Genomic DNA, 22,285 nt, shown 5'->3' with positions numbered 1-22,285 from the left:
GAGTCATCACAGTCCTTACTAGGCGGACATATCTAGCCATTATATCATCTCTTGCCTTAAACTCTCCCTTGACCTGGGATATGACCAGCTTCGAATCCCCACAGACTTTCAAGTTCTTGACCCTGAATGTTCCTGCTAGGCCGAGGCCAGCTATCAGAGCTTCATATTCTGCTTCATTATTTGTAGTTGGGAAGTTTAGCTTCATAGCATATTCAATCTAGGAAACCATCTGGGCTTTGTAAAACTAGCCCTGCTCCGCTTGAATTTGTTTTTGATGCTCCATCAAAATAGAGAACCCAATATTCCTTCTCTTTAACGCCCTTTTCTTTGTCTCATTTATCAGCTTCTGTGTCTTGAGGTATAGTATCTTCCTGCCTCCCAACTTCTTGGTTGGTTATGGTACATTCCACCACGAAGTCAGCCAATGTCTGGGCTTTTATTGTTGTTCGTAGCTTGTACTTTATGTCGAATTCTCCTAACTCAATAGCCCACTTAATCAGCCTTCCACTAGCTTTAGGATTGTGAATAATGTTTCTCAAAGGTTGATTCGTTAGCACTTTAATTTTATGAGCTTGGAAGTAAGGACGCAACTTCCTTGAGGCCATCACCAGGGCTAGAGCAAATTTTTCAATAGTCGATTCAACTCAGCTCTGTGCAAGATTTTACTAACATAATATATGGGTTTTTGGACTTTAAGTTCCTCCTTAACCAATACAGCGCTCAAGGCATTCTCTGAGACAGCCAAATATAGATACAAAACCTCATTCAAAGCTGGTTTAGCCAACAACGGGGCTTGAGCCATATACTTCTTTAATCCCTCAAACGCTTCCTGACTTTCCTCAGTCCATATGAAATCTTTCACCTTCTTCAAGGATTTGAAGAATGACAAGCATTTGTCCCCAGATTTGGAGCTGAACCGCCCCAACGCAGCAATCCTTCCAGTGAGCTTTTGAACATCTTTGACAGTCTTTGGGGGCTCCATATCCAAAATTTCCTTTATTTTATCAGGATTGGCCTCGATTCCTCTCTTGGAGACCATCAGTGCCAAAAACTTTCCAGACCCTACTTCGAAAGCACAATATGCAGGATTTAGCATTATTTTGTGATATCTCAAGACCTCAAAAGCTTCCCTCAAATGGGTTATGTGGTCAGTCTTCACTAGACTCTTGACTAACATGTCATCGACATAAACTTCCATGGTCTTGCCAATAAGATCCTTGAAAATCTTATTTACCAACCTTTGATAGGTGGCTCATGCATTCTTGAGACCAAACCCCATAACAAGATAACAAAAAATACCAAAGTCAGTAATGAATGATACCTTCGGGATATCATCCTTATACATCTTGATCGATTGTATCCACTGAATCCATCCATGTAGCTCAGCATCTCATGACCAGTAGTAGCATATATCAATGTGTCTATCCTTGGCAACAGGAAATAATCCTTTGGGCATGCGTCATTCAGATCAGTGAAATCCACGCATATTCTTCATTCTCCATTAGCCTTCTTTACCATCACAGGGTTTGCTAACCATTCCGGGAACTGTATCTCCTCAATGAAACCGGCCTCTAGGAGCTTCTTTACTTCTTGCTTAATAGCTTCTTACCTCTCTGGAGAAAAACTTCTTTTCTTTTGCTTCACAGTCTCTCGATTTGGATCCACGTTCAGCTTGTGAGTGATCAGTTCCGGGTCTATGCCTGGCATATCAGCTGCTGACCATGCAAATACATCACTATTTTCATGTAAACACTTCACTAACTTCCCTCTAAGGGGCTCTTCTAGTGATGCTCCAATGAAAGTTACTTTCTCCAGATCCTCGGGAGCCAAAGGAATCGGAACCAAATCTTCTGTTGGCTTCCCTCTTTTCTCATCGTTCTCACGGATATCCAGATCTTTGATAGGCAGAACCTGCCCCCCAACTCCATCAGCCCTAAGAGAGGCCACATAACAACTCTTTGCCATCTTTTGATCTCCTCTCTCTTCTCCAATCTCATTCCGGGTGGGAAACTTCAATACTGAATGGTGAGAAGAAGGGGTTGCCTTGAAAGCGTGTATTCCTGTTCTTCCCATGATTGCATTATAAGTTGATCCAGCCTTTACCACTACAAAATCCAACATCTGTGTTGTTTGTCTTGGTTCGTGACCTATAGTCATCGGCAACTTAATTATTCATTCCACGGGGCACTCGACTCCAGAAAAACCATATATCGACATATCAGTTTGGGTTAATTGAGAATCATTATAACCCATCCTTATAAAGGTATCATGAAGCAAAATGTCCACTGAGGCACCATTGTCTACAAGGACTCTTTTTACTGGGTTGTTCTTTATTATCGGTGTTATGACCAGAGGATCGACATGAGGAAATTTGACACCCTCTAAATCAAAATCATCGAACGTCATTGTTACTCCTGTCATAGCCCTCTTTGGGGCTTCTCCGATAATATGCATAACTTCTCTCGTATAGGCTTTCCTCGAGTTTCTGGATGAACCTGCAGCAGTTGGTCCTCCAAAAATTATATTTATCACTGGCCCTTGGGGTTATGGTCCTCCAAAGATTGCGTTTATTACCGGTCCTCTGGGCTAGGGACTCCTCCCTTGATCGTCTTGATCCCTCCTACGATCATCAAAATTCTTTCTACCATTATTATTCATATCTCCTCCATCTCCAGTATACATGTTCAGCCTTCCTTTTCGAATGAGGAACTCTATTTCATCTTTCAATTGTCTACACTCATCGGTGTCATGACCAGCATCCTTTTGAAATCTGTAATATTTGCTCTTATCTATCTTGGTAGGATCAGCCTTCAAGGGCTTAGGCCAACAAACATCTCTATCTTTCTCAATTTCCCTCAATATCTGGCTTCTAGGAGCATTCAAATTAGCATATTCAGTGAACTTTTATCCAGGTCCTTCCTTCTTCGGGGTTGAATCAGTGTTTTGCTCAGTTCTAGGATACTTGTCCTTAGCAATATATTTCACATCAGCCTTTCGCTTCTTTCCACCAGCAGGCTCGTTATTCACTACCGTCTTCCTCATGCTTTCCTCCACTTTGATGTACTTCCCAGCCCTGTCTTGGAGCTATATCATACTTTCAGGGGGGGCGCTTCGCTAATGACATCTTGAAAAACTCATCCCTGGTGCAGTGCTATCATATATAGCTACCTTGTCATCAAGGTCTGGGACTTTCAAAGCCTCTTTAGTGAAACGGTTCAGATAGTCTATCAAGGACTCTTTTGCTCCTTGCACAATGCTCATGAGGGATGCTGGGCTTTTCTCATGTACTCTCCCACTGATGAATTGCTTAATAAAAGCTTGACTTAGCTCTCTGAAGTACCCAAAGAATTCGGAGGCAAACAGCTATATCATATTTTAGTCATTCCCGACAGGGTTTGAGGAAAGGCCCGATACTTAATAGCGTCGTTCACGGGCTGCAACAACAGTGCGTTAGAATGTCCTGACATGATTAGCGGGATTTCCAGTGCCATCATAAGCTTTGATGGTGGGCATCTTAAACTTTCTTGAGATATGTGCATTCATTATCTCTTCAGTGAATGGTGGAGTGGGATCATCAGGATCTCCTAGGGGCAGAAGATTACTTGGATCAGCCCTTGGGACAGCAGTCCTTCTTTGTAGTGGACCATCCAGGTCTATGATTGGAGTAGGATTTCTCCTCCTTGGAGGTAGTGGGGGTCTGGGGGTTAGGTGTACCTCCAGGTCGCGCTTCAGCCTTTGAATCTCAGCCTCGTGAGCCCTGATTCTCTCATGCACTTCTTGGGGATTCGTCCCTCGGGTGCTCCTAGGACGCTGGTTACAATCAGGCATCGGCTCTTTACCAGCACGCCTCCTTCTCGGGGCCACATCATCATCCGAAGATTCAGAATCTCTCTCAGTGTAAGGGTCAGAAAATTCTTGATCCTCTGGGATAGGAGCCAAACCACGTATATATTGGGGCGTTTTCCCTTATGCTTCACTACGATTAGCATGTCCACTTCCTCCAACCTCGGAGTATAGATCAAAAATAATGAATGAGATTGTGGCATGGCATCCCATAAGGGGGGTTAGTGGTTACAATAGTAGAATACTCATACCCAACGGGTCGAGGATTCACAGGTGCATGTAGCTGCTAAAGTTGGGAATTCGTCCCTTGAGGAGCCGGGGGATTCGTCCCTTGTGGCTGAGGCTCAGTTGTGCCTATCTGGGTTCCTGTTTGGGTGGTGGCATAGGTCGAATACGGGGGTATCTCCACGGTTGATGAAATCGTTTGGGTAGTCCCAGCTGGTGTTCCTTTAGGGGCGTTGTTTCCACTCCATGTTCTCGCCATGGTTGTTGTTACCCGTCCCACAGACGGCGCCAAATGTTATGGATAAAAAACTAGGGTGTATCAATTGCTAGGGTTCGGGAGCTCAAGGCCTTTAATGGCTGCTGTCATGTTTCGTAACTTAACTCTACCTTTACGAGATGCCTACGGATCTCTGTGAATTAGAGATCCAAGCCAAAAATGTAGTTCTAATTTGTGGGGTGAGACCCCTTATATAGATGTTGGGAGTCCTTGAATTGGACTAGAGTTAGGAGACTTGGTGGACAAGTCTCTGAATTACAATGGACTTTAGGGTCCAATTAAAGATACAAAATTCCTTAGAGATTGACCTCCAAGAAATCTCATAGGATGAGGAATATATCAGCTGACTTTACCCCTTATTAATTACAAAATTTATTAATATTCAGGGTTTTGGACCCTTTTTAATGTGCTTTATTGTCGGCCCAAACCGGGCATAATTATTGCGATATTAATTACGCAATCAGGACTTATTTTACTCCTTATCAGTTGGGTAACTATTTTATTAAGGTAACTAAGTAACTATTTCTCATAGGTCCGCGTATATAACACGTTCATCAACTGTAACGATGTTTATGTTCTACAGTTTTTTGTTCTTAACTACATTTTATGTTCTGCAATTTTAACATCTTGTTATGTAACATGTGTGCTGTGTTATTTTAAGTATTTTACATTGTAGTGTTCTTTAATTTTTTTGCATCTAGTAATTATGTGTTCTATAATTATTTTTATGTTCTTTAATTATTATTTATATAGGATTTATTTTTTACCGGTGTTCTTTATTTTTAACTAATGTTATATAATTTGTACGTGTTTAGTATTTTAAATAATGTTATGTAATTTTGTATGTTCTCTTCTTTCGTTAATGTTATTTTTAGCTAATGTGGGTGAAAGTTTAACATGTTCTGTAATTATGTTGTGTACTGGATATTTTTCTTTAGTGTTATGTATTTTTTAACATTGTTGTGTTTTATAGTAATTGTTTCTTCTTTAAAATTTTGATCTTGAGTATTTTTTTTTCTAGAATTTTATTTGTTTTTTTATGTTATTCTTAGGTTTTCTAATTTTAAAATACTATTTGTTAAAAAACAAGGGATAGAAAAGATGTAAAAAGAGATTATTGACAAAATTAAAAAATTTACATGACACACAACATTGAACATGCCTTTATTATTTTTCATCTTAAAATGCAATTTGTTGTGTTGCAATTAAAAACACATGTAACATATTAAGATTAAAAAATTAAGTTTAACGTGTTTTATAAAATTAAATAAATTAAGGTGTTTAATGGTGCAAGTAATTAGGTTTTTAAACATTTGTTAATGTGTGTTAACGTCCTGTAGTTGGTTATTTTTTATGTTTTCCTAATCATCTGGACCGTTTATACAAAATTCATCCAATGGCTCAAATTTAGTTACTAAGTTACCTGATCAAATTGAGTTACCATTTATTCTCCCTCTCTCTATATATATATATATATAATTAAGTTAATATATTAAAATTTAAAATTAGAAGAGAAAAAAGGCTCGACTATGCTTGTTCACCTCACGAGTCGAGTAATTTAAAATTTATGCTAATTGCTTGGTAAATTATTTAAATATTGTAACTGGAATTCGACTCTTACTACAGCCAGTTTTACTGATTACATACTTGCATCTTTATTCCTAGACGGCTAGTTAAAATAGGCGCTGTTTTTTAAAAAAAAAAAAAAATCCAGCAACTACAATAATACTCTCAGTTATCCCGTTACCATGCATACTGATCCCCTAATAATACAGCAAAGACCCGATCCCCGATTTCCTCAAAGTTGCGCTATGGCCTATTAATACATTTGCTTTAGATGTTGTAATAATACATGAGTAGCTTAGTTTGACCATCTACCTATAGCTTGGTCGGAAAGACAAAATATCTGACCCACGCCGGCGCCCAAATTTTAAGATTCAGAATATCAGAGATACTTGTCAATTGGGGTAGTCAAATCACAAGTTTCAGCAAGTTAGGTTCATTTATGAAACTGCACATCAAACCCTAGTTACATGATTTGATTTTAATTTACATCATATATCTGCATAAATTTCAAACAGCACAAAATCCCACGTCAAATTAATGTGTTGTATTGTCTGATTTGTACTTGGCAAAATAACAAGCAACTTGACTAACTTGAATAAATTTTGGCGAAGGCAAATATTTTAGAGCAAAAATGACCTGCCCTATGTTTTACTAATGAACTTTTACTGCCCTATGCGTATTAATCTAGTCTATGGAGTAAAGTCTAAAATGGACCGATACTTCTAAACCTTGTCCAATAGTTGTAATTCCTTATACAGTTAACTCCATATATTAATATAATAACCTCCTCCCTGTTGTTAGTAAAAGAATCAGTTAAAAATAAATTATATATAGTAACTTATCAAAACCCATCCTTTATGAATATAAGGATAAAAGAGATTAAATTTCATTAAATTTATTTTTATTATATCCAATAAAAATAATCCTTTATATAAGCATTTTAGATAAGTTAATTTTTTTTCCTAAAGTTGTTTGTAATTATGACTTGGTCATTTGATTGTTACACTTTTTGTTTTACATATTCATTATAATTCATGGCACATTCATCATATTTTTTATCCAAAATAATTTCACTATTTTGAACATCTTTGAAGCTTATTTACTAGAAACTTTTAGATTTCTACACTATATCACCTAGGACTTCTTACTTCAACACTTGTTTCTCATCGATATATATTTATTAATATCCATTTATATCTATAGTGTAATGAAAATCTTTAATAAAATAAGTTTTAATTAATTAAAATTTATACATTAACCTCCACGAAATAAGTTCTTTATAAAAAAAAATTCTAAGTGTTGAGAATATTACTGTTTAGAGGTTTTAATGTATTAATGTTTGGACCTTGAATTTTATATTTAACATTTTTTTTTGTCAAACAATACTAAATATCCTTTGTACTTTATGTATACAATTTTTATAATGTGAAACAATTCGTTTGAGACATTTGTATGTTACAATAATTTTTAATATATATTTCAAGTATTAAATACATTATTAGTTCTTTATACCATAACTTAGTTATATAATAAAATATCTTTATTAATATGGAAGTATTTATGTAATTTTTAATGAGCATGTACAAATCACAGTACTAGAAGTAAATTACATACATTTAAAAGAATTACACTGCATACGCATATGTCCGATTTCATATTAATATAAATATTTTATTATACAACTAAGTTATGGTATAAAGAAGTAATAATTAACCTATTAATGCTTGTAATATATATTAAAAATTATTATAACATACAAATATCGTATGAATGATTGTTTCACATTATTAAAATTGTAAATATCAAGAACACGTCTAAGAATATTTAGTGTGTTTGACAAATTGTTAAAAATAAAATTCAAGATTGAATAATCAGCTCATTTAAAATTTTAAATTAACAAGAGAAATCTCGTCTTCAAAAACATATTTCCTTAATACTGCTTATTCTCATATTAGTGAAAGTTACTTTTATTTGTATGATGTACTTTTACTTATTACATGACACATGAGATACTCTAATCTTAATATTTTTGTTAAATAATCATTATTTAAAAAAATTAATTGTTAGAAGAAAATCTCAAATGTTTAATACAAATAATTTAAGTAGCTTATTAATTAAAAATATATACTTTGTTTAAATTATTAAACTATTTATAAAATATGCCGCCACACGCTACGCTAGCAGCCCCTGATCCCTTGCTACTACAAGTTCAAGTTGGCACTGACCTTAATTATTTCATCAATTATCAACATGCAGATTCAGAGTCATGCGTTCTTTTTACATACTTAACGTTACTTCTTCTTGTCAAAAAAATGTTACTTCCTAGATTTTACATAAAGACATGATCAAGCAATATTTATTATGAACACTTATATATCTCACTTCGAATTTTTAGCAACTACATGATTAATAAATAAGATTCATAAATTTGACTTCATTTTATAATTTCATGCAAATCTCGAGTTATAATTAATCATGTGCAAATAATAGTTAATATTAAATAGTTTTAAAACAGTATCATTAATCAATTATTACTATTTTTAGACTATTAATAAATTTATTCTTATTTCAATATGCCAGTGCTTGTTATTTCCTGGTTCATAGTACTTATACAGTTATACTCTTCTTCTCATAATCTCATCACCTAGCAGCATATCTCTCAATGGCATTCCCGTCCCCGTCCCCTTTCTCTATCATATCTTCGATCATCATCATTCTTGTCATCTTTCAGTTGGTTACAAAATCAAAACGAAAAACCAAATATTCTAATCTTCCTCCAGGGCCATGGAAACTGCCAATCTTGGGAAACTTACTCCAACTAGCTGCTAAAATCCCGCATCTAGGTCTCAGAGAATTAGCACAAAGATATGGACCTCTAATGCATCTACAGCTGGGAGAAATTTCTGCAATTGTCGTTTCAAACCCCAAAATAGCCAAAGAAGTACTAAGTACTCATGATCTTTGCTTCGCGGACAGGCCAGAATCGTTATTAGGAACACTGCTTTTTGCCAATTGTCGTGACATAATCTTGGCTCTCTATGGTGATTATTGGAGACAAATGCGAAAAATTTGTACATCCGAACTCTTAAGTACAAATAAAGTACGATCTTTTCGTTTTATTCGTGAGGACGAGACATGGCAACTCGTTCAGTCCATTAAATCAACTGCAGGATCACCTATTAATATCAGTGACAAGTTCTCTAAAGTATCGATTGCCATAACTTGTAGATCCACAATTGGAGAAAAATGCAAGTACCAAGATGAACTAATAGAGCTAGTTGAAGAAATAACTTATTGGGCTTCAGGTTTTTTCGTGGCGGATTTGTTTCGTTCGGTAAAATTTCTTCCGCAGCTTACGGGGATGAAGCCTGCATTAAAGAAAATAAAAGGGAGGCTTGATGTTATCTTTGATAATATTATTAAGGAGCACACACAAAAGTTGAATGAGAGAAAACAAGGAACTGAAAAAGAATATCTGGTTGATGTTCTTCTGAGGATTAACGAGAGTCAGCGCCTTGAATTTCCGATATCATCCGGTGACATCCAAGGCCTGGTATTGGTAAGTTTTATTTGAAGGTTTACAAGATAAATAATTTGTGCACAAAATTGGATACAAAATTTTGCACAAAATGACATGTGTTAAGTTTTAATTGGAATGGACTTCCTGTATTCACATCAACAACCTCAATCAAAACATCCCACATAAAATTGTCATGTCATTTTATGCAAGATTTTGTACACAATTTTGTACTTGCACTTAGCACTACTCATTTACTAATTCATAGTAGTTATTAGTACTAATTGCAACTTCGATTAGTACTTCAGAATATAAACACAGATTCACTTATGTTAATGATAAAAGGAGTTTGATTAGCACTTTCTTTACATATTTTTTCTTTTTACAAAATTTTCAAATTTATAATATGTTGCATATTTGCATGTTCACGCAGGATATGTTTGCAGCTGGAACTGGGACATCTTCGACAGTACTAGAATGGGCAATGTCAGAGTTGATGAAACATCCCAGAGTAATGAAAAAACTGCAATCTGAAGTCAGGGAGGTCGTGAAAGGGAAAGAAAGAATAGAAGAAACAGATATAGAAAACATGAGGTATCTAAAACTTGTTGTCAAAGAAACTTTACGTTTACATGCACCTATTCCATTACTACTGCCAAGAGAATGTCGAAAAGAATGTGAGGTAGATGGATACACCATTCCTGTTGGAACCAAAGTCATTGTAAATGCGTGGGCGATTGGAAGAGATCCTGAATATTGGGATGGTTCGGAGAGTTTTATACCAGAGAGATTCGAGAACAGTTCAGTTGATTATATCGGAGCTAATTTTGAGTATATTCCGTTTGGCGCTGGTCGGAGAATGTGTGCTGGAATTTCATTTGGTGTAGCGACTGTTGAGCTTCCTCTAGCTCAACTACTTTACAGTTTTGATTGGAAGCTTTCTAATGAAATGAAGCCAGAAGATTTGGACATGGATTAGGTGAATGCAGCAACCTCGAAGCGAAAGAATAATCTTTATCTAATAGCCACCGCTTATCCAACCGAATCTTTGAATTAAGATCAGGTTCTAGAGCTTTAGATAAATGTTGAAGTTTATTAATGTAATTATCTGAATAAGCTGATGCAATGTAGGAATATTTGTGTCTCAAATTTTCAATCATTATTTGAATAAGCTGATGCAAGCACAGGTCATGCCAAATTTTAAACCCAGTAAACGGAGGCATACTCTCGTAGTCTCAAGGCTACATGCTTCACATGGCTTGCGATTTTCGCAGTGACTTGCATTAACTACTCTATATATTTAACTTCTCCTCAACCTTTGCTACAGTTACCGTTTTCTCTGCAGCAACTATTGTTTCCTGATGGTAAAATCCAAAGCAGATAGTACTATATATAAGACTATAAGTAGCAAGTCTCGTGATTGTAAATAATTGAGTAAATAATTGAGTAATTGTCAGTTTGTAACCCATTTTTATTTTCATTTTTACGATTTGGGTCTACATTATTTTCTCTGTCAACATGCAACCCATAAAAATTAATTTCGCTTCTATTTGCACCCTAATGACTACTTTTCATCCAAGATAACCGTTAACTTTAACGGAAGCAGGGACATTTCAGTAAATTACTAATTAAAATAGACGAAAATAAGAGTAATTGACACTTTGTAACTTATTTCTTTCGAAGTTTTTTCAATTCGGGTCTATATTATGTTTCCTTGCAAGTTGCACCTTTAACTTTTAATTTCGCTTTGTTTTACATCCCTGGACCGTTTTAACTTATATATTTGAGGTAAAATCGGAAATTTTTGGTGTACAAGAACAAATCGCCGGATCCTTCGATTTCTCAATCCAAACCTACAAATAAATACATGAATCCATTGCAAATAACAAGTAAAAACTAACTGTAATATCAAATTTTATGAAAAATGCCCGGAAATCAAACCCCCAATTCGAAATATGAATCATATTATCGAGTTTAATTTTTATTTTAGCGGATATGAATCGGCATATTAAATATTCGATCCTGAATTCGATCTGATAAAAAAAATCTAATTATAAATGGAGCGAATATTTAATAGGCCAGTCCATATTCGCTAAATAAAAAGTTAAACTCGATTTTAGGATTCTTATTTCGAATTTGGGGTTTGATTTTTGGGCATTTTTCATGAAATTTGATATTACAAATATCTTTTGTTTGTTATTTGCAAATGGGGCTGAGCATTCGGTCGGTTCGGTCCAAAACCAGACCGAACCGAATAGACCGAAAAAGTGAATTATCATTTTTTTCTTGGATCGAACCAGACTAAAATTTTATTATAGACCGGACCGGACCAACCAAACCCAAATAATTCGATTCGTCCCGGTTTTGGATCAAACGGACCGAGTTTTTTTTAAAAAATAAAATTTTATTAAAAATTTCAAACCAAAAAATGTGAAATCTAAAATATAATTAAAGTAAGGTGATATGTAGAGTTCTAAGAGTGTACGAGTATAATTACAAATTAAAAACTATGATTATAATTTTTAGATATATGTAAATATATAATATAAAATTATATTATTTATGATTTGGTCTATTCGGTCTATTCGGTCCGGACCGAAATATTTTTTAAAAGAATCGGACCAAACCGAATTTTATTTCGGTTTATTTGGTCCGGACCGAATAGAACGAATTTCTGAAAAATCAGGACCGAACTGAATTAGTACGGTTCGGTTCGGTTTTTCGGTTCGATTTGCTCAGCCCTATTTACAATCGATTAATGTATTTATTTGTTGGTTTGGACTGGGAAATCTAAGGATCCGGCGATTTGTTCTTGGAAACCAGAAATTTTTTATTTTAACACTGATATAAAAGTTAAAAACGGTCAGGGGTGCAAAACAAAGCGAAATTCAAAGTTAAAGGTGCAACTTGCAAAGAAACATAACATAGACCTGAATTGAAAAACGCCCAAAGAAATGGGTTACAAAGTGCCAAATACTCTTATTTTCTTCTGATTTAATTAGTAATTTACTGAAATGCCCCCGATTCCGTTTAAGTTAACGGTCAACATGGATGGAAAGTCGTCAATGGGGTGCAGATAGAAGCGAAATTAATTTTATGGGGTGTAAGTTGACAGAGAAATTAATGTAGACCCAAATCGTAAAAATAAAAATAAAAGTGGGTTACAAACTGCCAATTACTCTAAATCATTTATTGTTTAAGCATTTTCACGTGGATTTGTCTAGTGGTGCCCACATTACTAAATTTTATGAATTTGAAATATTTTTATTGGTGAAATTGATGTAAATACAGGGCTCCGTCAACATTTATGATTGAAAAATCAATCAAATTTTGACACGTATCATCTCATTCACACGGCAGAAAATTCGTATTCGTTTTCATATTACATGAGTTTTAAAGATATAAACACACCAAACCAATAATAGGTAAAAATACCATAATGAAAAGTTGGAACCAACTTTGTAAAACTCGAAAATCAGATTTACTCGTTTACGTCTTCAAAATTTGAGTAATCAACTGATTTTATAAATATTCATTTTCAACATCCGAATACTCGGCAGAGTATTTGTTTAAATTCAAATTATATTTTCTCCGATTTTCGAATATTTACTAAACTAGCAAGGACCTAATAAAGTTGAGTATCAGTTTTTTTTTTTTTTGACCAAGTTGAGTATCAGCTTAAATAAACCTTTTTTAAGAAGAAAACATTAAAAAGACTTATAGTTAGCGTCAGTCTGGGTAGGGGTGGCAAAATCAGACACGATTTGAAACTCAGCACGAACCCAACCCGCAAAAGTACGAATTAGGGTTGAGGATTTTGACTTTTGGGTCGAGTTCGGGTTGGGTAAAAATTTACCCGAAAAAATCGGGTCATTTTCGGGTTGACCCGAAATACCCGAACTCGACCCGTTTATTTAAATAATTAATATATATTATATATGTATATAAATGGTAGGTTATATTTTATAAATCATTTGTAATATTGTGTTTTATTATATTTTTATCTTTTATATTAATTTGGCATAACATTTTAGTTTTGTCATGATGTAAATTATTATTTTTTAATTTTAATTTTATTATTTTTTTCTAAATTTTGGGTCAATTTCGGATCAAACAGGTCAATTTCGGGTTATTCGGGTACCAGGTCGGGTTCGTGTCACAATTTTTGAACCCGTTTCGGGTCGGATCAGGTTCGGGTCAAACCGAAAAAAAATCAGGTACATCCAACCCGAAACAAAACCGACCCAAAACCCAAAATTGACCTAGTGGCTTCCGTCCTTTTCTCCCACCGGTAACCATAATTAACTCCATTATTTTGGTGGGCCTTGCCGATCATCCACTTGGTTAAATTAAATAACAGTGGTATAACGCCATGTCACGCTGAGATATATCTTTTTTATTAGTTTTGTTATATTTATGAAACTATATAAATCAGGTTATTTCTAGTTCACAAAAAATGGGTAGTTAGCAAATCTATACTCCTGTGAAACCATATATAATTTGGTGTTAAAGGTACTACCAAATACTAGAGTACCAAATTTTGATACTTAACTGACATAAGTTAATTTGTATTCTCAGTAAATTTTATTTTTAACACAAATCGACTTCTATTCTTTGTAAATTTATTTTTTTCGCAAACTACTAAGTAAATTACTAATACGAATTGACTAATATTCTCTGTAAACTTTATTTATTTATAAATTATATTAAAAATTTATTAAGTTACGTTAAATTAAGTAAAATAACATATATTTACCTTTGCATTGAAAAACTACTAACTGCAGAGTAAATTATTAACACGGATTGACTTACATTCTCTGTAAATTTTATTTTTTATTAGTTAGTGTCAATCCTAGTGTCAGTTTACTTTTAAATTGGATCATATTATTTTGAAAATAATTAAGTAATAGCAAATGACTTTGGTAACATTTATTAACTTTTAAACTGAAAATTACTAATTTAACGATCGTATTTGTTACTGTCAATCACAACGTTTGTTTACTTAAAATTAAAAAAGATATTTTAACAGTAACAAATTATGGGTTGTATTTAGATTATATTAAGTAATATTAAATTAAGTTTAATAACATCTATTTACTTTTAATTTGTAAATTAATTTTTATCGATAATTAGGTAATATTAAATAAACTATATTGAAAAGGCTAATTATAAGATAATTATTAAATAATATTAATTAATATTAAATTATCTAAAGAATAAATATTTGGTTCGTAAGATAGAGATACAATTCGTTTCACAAAAATAAAACTAATGTGTTAGATTTCTATATCAAGTAAAACAATGCAAAACTAGAATTATAGTAGAAAATTTCATAACTGATTAGATTTTTTTAACCACATAACTATTTTTTGCAAGTACCAATTTAATATTTGATATTAATATATTAATTTTAATTCGTGTTTCGCACATATTATGATAATTTTCTACAAATATTAATACGATATTTTTAGTCTCAGACTCGTGTTTTGCACGGATTATCAACTATCAACTAGCTATACTAATAAACGAAACCATGTTTAGTTCCTAAATCTGGGTACTCACTTAAAAATTATACAACTATTTTTAAAATTTTATGTAATAAAATTCCCAACCGACAAATATTAACTTCTATTCTCTGTAAATTTTAGTTTCCTTCAATTTTTATTTGTTGTTGAACATCTAAGCGTCGGTTTACTTAAAAATAATCGTATTAGTAAGTTAACATGTACGATTTGTATAAGTAAATAAGTAGGTGCATGGATAACTAGAACTATACGGAAAAATTTTAGAGTTATACTTGACTTCGATTTTTTTAATTATATATTTTAACAACATTTTATCTATTATATTTAGATCTATATTTTACATGGACTATAAGTTTCAGTTTTATACAAATAATAATATAATACTATTATTTTTAATTTCGGACCCGTAATTCGCACGACTAGTATTTATATTTTATAATTAGAAATCGATCTATATTACTAAAAAAATAAGTTCCGTGGAATTTTATTTAACTTTTTTCAGAGGATACGAAAACTCCTAGAATGTTCTCACTTTTTCTAATATTGTATCTATGTACTTACATATTCAATTAGCAATTAAAACTTAGAATTTCCTGTCTAAAAAAGAAACTTAGAATTTCAATTCCTAACTATGACTACCGTGTACGTTAGGGGTGTAAAACGAACCGCTCAACCGCATTCAATAGCTCAATCGTTCGAAACCGAACCGCATTTTACGGATAATCACGAAACGCGGGTTGATTGTTAATTTAAATTTTAAAAATCACTCATTCGCGGTTTGGATGCGGTTTTAAATTTTTGAAAATCCCAAATTCGCAACCGCAACTCGCAACATATATTTATAATGAAATATATTTCCAAAAATGTAGTTGATATCATATAAATTAATAAGTATACACATTTATTAACTAATCTTAGGTTAATGTTAAGACTTCGTTTATAAGATTCACAATCATTATAAGATATATAACGAAACAAATGGAAAATGTAATCAACATGTAATTTTTTTATCCTTTTATTTTTTCTTTTCTCTCGCCTCCATATTTTTGTATATTTTTAATATCCTTGCTCCACACAGAACATTAGTTTGTATTTTATTTTTGAATGTAAATTTATCACGTAACTTAAATTTGAATTTATTAATATTCCGAATTTAATTTTTATAAATTATTAATTATTTTAAAATAAGTGGTTGAACCGCAAACCGATCCGCAATAACCGTAAATTTATAACCGCAATTGACGCTGTTAGGATGACAATTTTCGTAAATGCGGTTGCGGGTGACAATTTTTTAAAACCACTCTTCGCGGTTTGGTTTGATTTGTATCTCAAAACAAATCCGATCCGAACCGCGTACCACTAATGTACGTGGTAGAAGATCATCATATAAAGACCCGAGAAATACTACTATAGTCTTCAAAATTCCTAACGTGTGAAATGGTTGTGTACAGTCAACATCCTACCGCAAGGTGTAATTGTCTTAGTCAAAAGTCAACTCTATCCCGTCAAGCAAGCAGACTAGCCAATGAAATACATAGCCGCCTGTAATATATAAAAAAAACACCAAAAATGGTTACCACATATTTCCCGTAATAATGATTACAAATTTCGAAAATTAAAATTATATAATTGGGATATTAATTTGTGATTTATTGAGTAATTTTTTAAAAATTAAATGTTTTTTATCAATAATTTAATTAATCGGTCAAATATTTTTAACTGTTTATTAATAATTTATCAAAAATTGTTGAAAAATCGAAAAATTTCTATAACATAGTCAGCAATTAATAGATCCTATAAAATATGAAAGGATAAAACATCCTTTATATATTACAGGCTTTGTCCATGTCATAGATTACAAACACCATGTCTCCTCTCTGTCTCTCAGTTTTCTTAGCCATCTTCTTCATAATTATTTCTTCAACATCAGCTCAAAACCAACAAAAGATCATCACTTCCTTCTCATCCTCAGACAGTCCATGGTTTCCAGACCAAAACCAAATCCTACTGTCACCTAACTCAACTTTTGCAGCTGGTTTTCAACCTTTGACTTCTCCAGACTTGTACAACTTCTCAATATGGTATTTCAACATCTCTGTTAAAACCATTGTTTGGTCAGCCAATGTAAAGAAGCCGATCAACAGGACATTTCCACTCGTTATCACGAGCTCGGGGCAGCTTCGGATAAATGGCTCTGCTGGTGAGAATTTATGGCCTTTCAACTCAAGTAGAGAAGCAAATGGTACAGAACTCAGTCTTAAGGCTGATGGCAATCTGGTTTTTAAGGATTGGGAGAGTTTCGATTATCCGACAGATACTATACTTCCTAACCAGCCTATTAATGAGACAATAACACCACTAACTTCAAACAATGGAAAATATCAGTTGAAGGGTTCTAAAGGCCTGTATTTTGATAGCAATGTGAGCTATTATAATGCATCAAACCTGCTTCTTAGCTTCGATGATACTGGGAAAATCATTAAAGATAATGAGGACACTTCTATTACATCGGATCTTGGGGAGACCAAGTTGAGGAGAATGACACTTGGTGATGATGGTAATCTTATAATTTATTCATTTGATCCTGAATTAAATCAATGGACTAGTGTCTGGCAAGCAATTTTCGAATTATGTCAAATACAGGGCACATGTGGTGCTAACTCTATTTGTACTAATTTCGATAATTCTAATTCTACCTCTTGTGTCTGTCCGCCTGGTTACTCTAGCAAAGTAGATGGCTCATGTGAACGGAAAATTTCCATAAATGATCCAAAAAAGAGCAAGTTCCTACGGTTGGACTATGTTCTTTTCAGAGGCAGTTCAAACCAGACAGACCTTAAGGCTAGGAACTATGCGAATTGTGAAGCACAATGTATGAGAGCCCCGAATTGTCTTGGCTTCTCGTTCAAGTACGATGGCAGTGGTTATTGTGTACTACAATTGGACAGGTTATTATATGGATACTGGTCTCCAGGTACAGAGGCTGTCACTTTTCTCAGGGTGTCTAGCTCTGAAAATGAAAATTCAACCTTCATTGGCATGACGAACGTGCTTGAGACGACATGCCCAGTTCGGATCAGCCTCCCTGAACCACCAGAAGAATCTAGTTCTACAACCCGAAACATAGTGATAATAAGTACTCTCTTTGTTGCTGAGCTTATTAGTGGAGTGTTTTTTTTCTGGGCATTCCTGAAGAAGTATGTGAAGTACAGGGACATGGCTCAAACCTTTGGGCTTGAATTTTTACCAGCTGGTGGACCAAAACGGTTCAGTTATGCAGAACTAAAAGCCGCTACCAATAATTTTTCCAACATTATTGGGAGGGGTGGGTTTGGAGATGTTTATAGAGGAGAGTTACCTGATCACCGGGTTGTAGCAGTTAAATGCTTGAAGAATATAACAGCAGCTGAAGAGAAGAAAGGAGAGTTTCGTGAATTTTGGGCCGAGGTCACTATTATTGCCAGGATGCACCACCTCAATTTGGTTCGGCTGTGGGGATTTTGTGCTGAGAAGGGTCATCGGATACTTGTATATGAGTATGTGCCTAATGGTTCACTTGACAAGTACATATTTCGCATTGGAGAAAACAGGTCTTCAGGAGATGAGCCAGAAAAAGATGCTCATGCAGATCCGGAGAGAAAACCAATACTTGATTGGAATATCAGATACCGCATTGCTTTAGGTGTGGCAAGAGCAATTGCATACCTCCATGAAGAGTGCTTAGAGTGGGTACTCCATCGTGACATCAAGCCAGAGAACATACTTTTAGGGGATGACTTTTGCCCGAAGGTAGCAGATTTTGGATTGGCTAAATTAAAGAAGAAAGAGAAAGAAAACGTTGTCAACATATCCAGAATTCAAGGGACTCCCGGGTACATGGCGCCTGAATGGGCCAAATCAGACACAATCACCCCGAAAGCTGATGTTTATAGTTTTGGAATGGTGCTGTTGGAAATTGTAAGTGGAGTGAGAAATAGAGAGATACAAGGATCTCGGATGGACAGTGAAGACTGGTATTTTCCTATGTGGGCATTCGATAAGGTTTTCAAGGAAATGAATGTAGAGGACATTTTGGACAGTCAGATCAAACACACATATGATAGTCGGGCACACTTTGATATGGTGAACCGGATGGTGAAGACGGCAATGTGGTGCCTACAGGATAGACCAGAGATGAGACCATCAATGGGGAAGGTGGCTAAGATGCTGGAAGGGACGGTTGAGATCATAGAACCAAAAAAACCAACAATATTCTTCATCTCAGATGACCAGTAAGTATATCTCCCTTGGCCTAATCTGAAGTAAAATTGTGGCTATCATTATGTAAATTAAGGAAGTGTAGTTGTTAAACATCACAATGTCATGTCTTGTACCAGAGTAAATAATATTAATATGGTAACAGACACGAATGATGTAGATTACAGTCTGTTTTTTAATTCACTTAAGCTTGCTATTTAATCAATAACATGTTTCTCTTACTTTAAGAGCACAATGTGCAAGCTTTGGTGTCCATTTTCCTCCATTACCAAGTACTTAGTAGTTGATAATATAAACGAACTCAAGGCTTATATGTGAAAAGAATCTAAACTTAAAACACATGGACACATAACTGTGACTATCTGACTTCTTATATTTTCATAACCGGTGCTAGTAAAACCTATGGCCGAATGGGTATTCCTAATATTAGTTTAAAGTCTAAGCCTAAGTTGTCAGCAAACGGAACTTTTGCCAAGAACATTTAACATTGTTGTTTCCAAATATATATAGAAGCTCTGGCCTCTGATGTAGTACTTAATAAGTCTCCAGAGCTCCTGTATACATAAGCCAGTTAAACGAATGTTCTTCTGGTAATGTTAAAAAGCAGTATGATGCACTATACAGAAACTCTAATACTAGTAGACAATAAACATAACACCGTATAATACTTGATCCACTTTCCTTGGCACAAAGAAGACTCATACCTCGCTGTTCACCCTCCACCAAAAAGTTTACAGAATTTAACACATTTGCACCCATTAATAATCACGGAACATCACCAAAACTCGAAATTGTATGGTCATGCTAATAATACCACAATTTAACTGAGTAGCATAATTTGTATACCCAACTGAGTTTTTTTCCTGTAAGTTACAAGAATCAGTTCTTCCCTATGTTAGAATTAATATTAATATAAATATTATTTCTATAGTTTGCTTTAAAAGAAAAATCTAGAAAAATCTTCAAGATTTTTCAGTTTGTGACTTTTCACTTTGGAGCCTTTTTACCTCCTTGTTTTAATGGTGTCTTTTGGCCATTCTTGGAGTTACAAGTTTGAGCTCTTATAAAAGGAGGTCTCCCCCTCATGTTTGCACACACAAAACAATTTTCCTCTCATATAGATATAAGTATATTTTTGGGCAATGATCAAGAGTGTTTTCAATCTATTTCTTTGTACTACACCAAAGAAATAGAAGTCGTGTAACCTTGGAGGTTGATTGCCAAGAGGCCGTGTGTACGTAGCGGGGCAAATTCAACTTTAGGGCTGTGTTAATTCACGCCACGACTCCTTCATTCTCTCAAGTTCTTTTCGGTTTGCTCTCTTCTTTTCCTACATTCTAAAGTTGAATTTTGTGTTAGCATATATCTTATCTGCCACCATGAATTCCAATACTTTTATTCCTGATATGTCTAAATTAGACCCTTTTGATGGGAAAAATTATAAAATGTGGTCCGATAAGATGGAGTTTTTCTTGAGTCAAATTGGAGTAGATTATTGTCTCACTAAAGACTCAGCCCCTGAAAATTCTGGAAAAGATTTCGAGAAGGATAATAAGACTTGTCGTGGAATGTTATTGCATTATATGACATCTGCTTTATATTTAATCTATAGCAAGTCCTTAAAGGCCAAAGAAATTTGGGATGCTTTAAAAACCAAGTATGGTTCTGATGATTATGGGACTAAGAAATATGCATGTAGTCGTTGGCTAAATTTTCGTATGTCTGATGATAAGCCTGTTCTTCAACAAGTTCATGAGTATGAATATTTATGTGCTGATATTATTGCTGAAGGAATGAAAATTTGTGAAATGTTTCAAGCTAATTGTCTTCTTGAAAAATTACCACCATCTTGGCAAACATATGTTCATTCTATGAAGCACAAACAGAAGGACTTCACTCTGCAAGAGTTAGTGTCTCACATCAAGATTGAGGAACAAAATCGAATTCAAACAAATGAAACAACACTTCGTCATTCTTCATTTACTGCTAATCTTGTTGAGTCAAAAGATGCAGGTCATACGAAAGGACCAAAAGGTAAAGGTCCAAATCAGTTCCATGGCACTAAAATGAAAAATAAGAACTTCAAAGGGAGAAGGCAGTTTAAAGGAAATTGCTTCACTTGTGGAAAATTCGGGCATGCCGCAAAGGAGTGTAGGCAAGGAAAGGGACCTGGTTCAAAAACAAAGGAAGACAAATCTCAGACTCAGGCCAATCTCACTGAAGAAATCATAGCTGCTGTTGTATCTGAAGTAAATTTGGTGAGCAATATTTCTGAATGGGTGGTGGATACCGGTGCAACTCGTCATATTTGTTCAAATAAGGATATGTTCCAGGACTATGATAAAGCATCTGATGGAGAATGTGTCTTCATGGGCAACTCAAGCATTGTGAGTATACTTGGAAAGGGAAAGGTTTCTCTTAAACTTACTTCTGGAAAAACTATTGCTTTGCATAATGTTTTGCATGTCCCTGATATTCGTAGAAACCTGATTTCTGGAGCCTTATTGAACAAAGCTGGTATTAAATTAACCTTTGAATCTGATAAACTTGTTCTTACTAAAAATGGTGATTTTGTGGGCAAAGGCTTTTGTAATGGTGGGCTGTTTGTACTTGATATTTTGACTGATAATAAAATTGCTACTGCTTCTGCTTATATTGCTGAATCTGTTACCTTATGGCATGCTAGACTGGGTCACGTAAATGTTGCTTCTGTGAAAAGGCTTAAACAACTTAGGCTAATCCCTGAATTCAGCAATACATCTTTTGATAAATGTGAAGTATGTGTTGAAGCAAAGCACCCTAAAAAGGCCTTTAATAAAATCGGAAACCGGTCTTCGACATTGCTTGAATTAATTCACAGTGATTTAGGTGACTTTAAGAACACTATAAGTAGAGGAGGTAAACGTTATTATATTACTTTTGTGGATGACTTTTCACGATTCACCAAGCTCTACTTGTTGAGTTCGAAAGATGAGGCCGAAGAAAAATTTCTTATTTATAAGGCTGAAGTTGAGAAACAATTGAATAAAAATATTAAAAGGTTAAGAACAGATAGGGGTGGTGAATATGATGGAG

General features: G+C 34.4%; 1 protein-coding gene and 1 pseudogene across 1 annotated transcript; both read left to right on the top strand.

The window, feature by feature from the left end:
• Positions 1-8,473: 8,473 nt before the first annotated feature.
• On the top strand, positions 8,474-10,796 carry LOC141678201 (cytochrome P450 CYP71D312-like; annotated as a pseudogene).
• A 5,987-nt stretch (positions 10,797-16,783) lies between these two features.
• On the top strand, positions 16,784-19,463 carry LOC141677424 (G-type lectin S-receptor-like serine/threonine-protein kinase At5g24080). Its single transcript, XM_074483355.1, has one exon. It carries the CDS (start codon positions 16,820-16,822, stop codon positions 19,226-19,228), a length of 2,409 nt encoding a protein of 802 aa, XP_074339456.1. The 5' UTR covers positions 16,784-16,819; the 3' UTR covers positions 19,229-19,463.
• Positions 19,464-22,285: the final 2,822 nt, after the last annotated feature.

Source organism: Apium graveolens, chromosome 8 (genome assembly GCF_009905375.1).
Source record: "Apium graveolens cultivar Ventura chromosome 8, ASM990537v1, whole genome shotgun sequence".
In the NCBI taxonomy this organism is placed as follows: Eukaryota; Viridiplantae; Streptophyta; class Magnoliopsida; order Apiales; family Apiaceae; genus Apium; species Apium graveolens.
The sequence above is the reverse complement of the archived record's forward strand: the minus strand, read 5'-3'. Positions and strand labels throughout refer to the sequence as shown.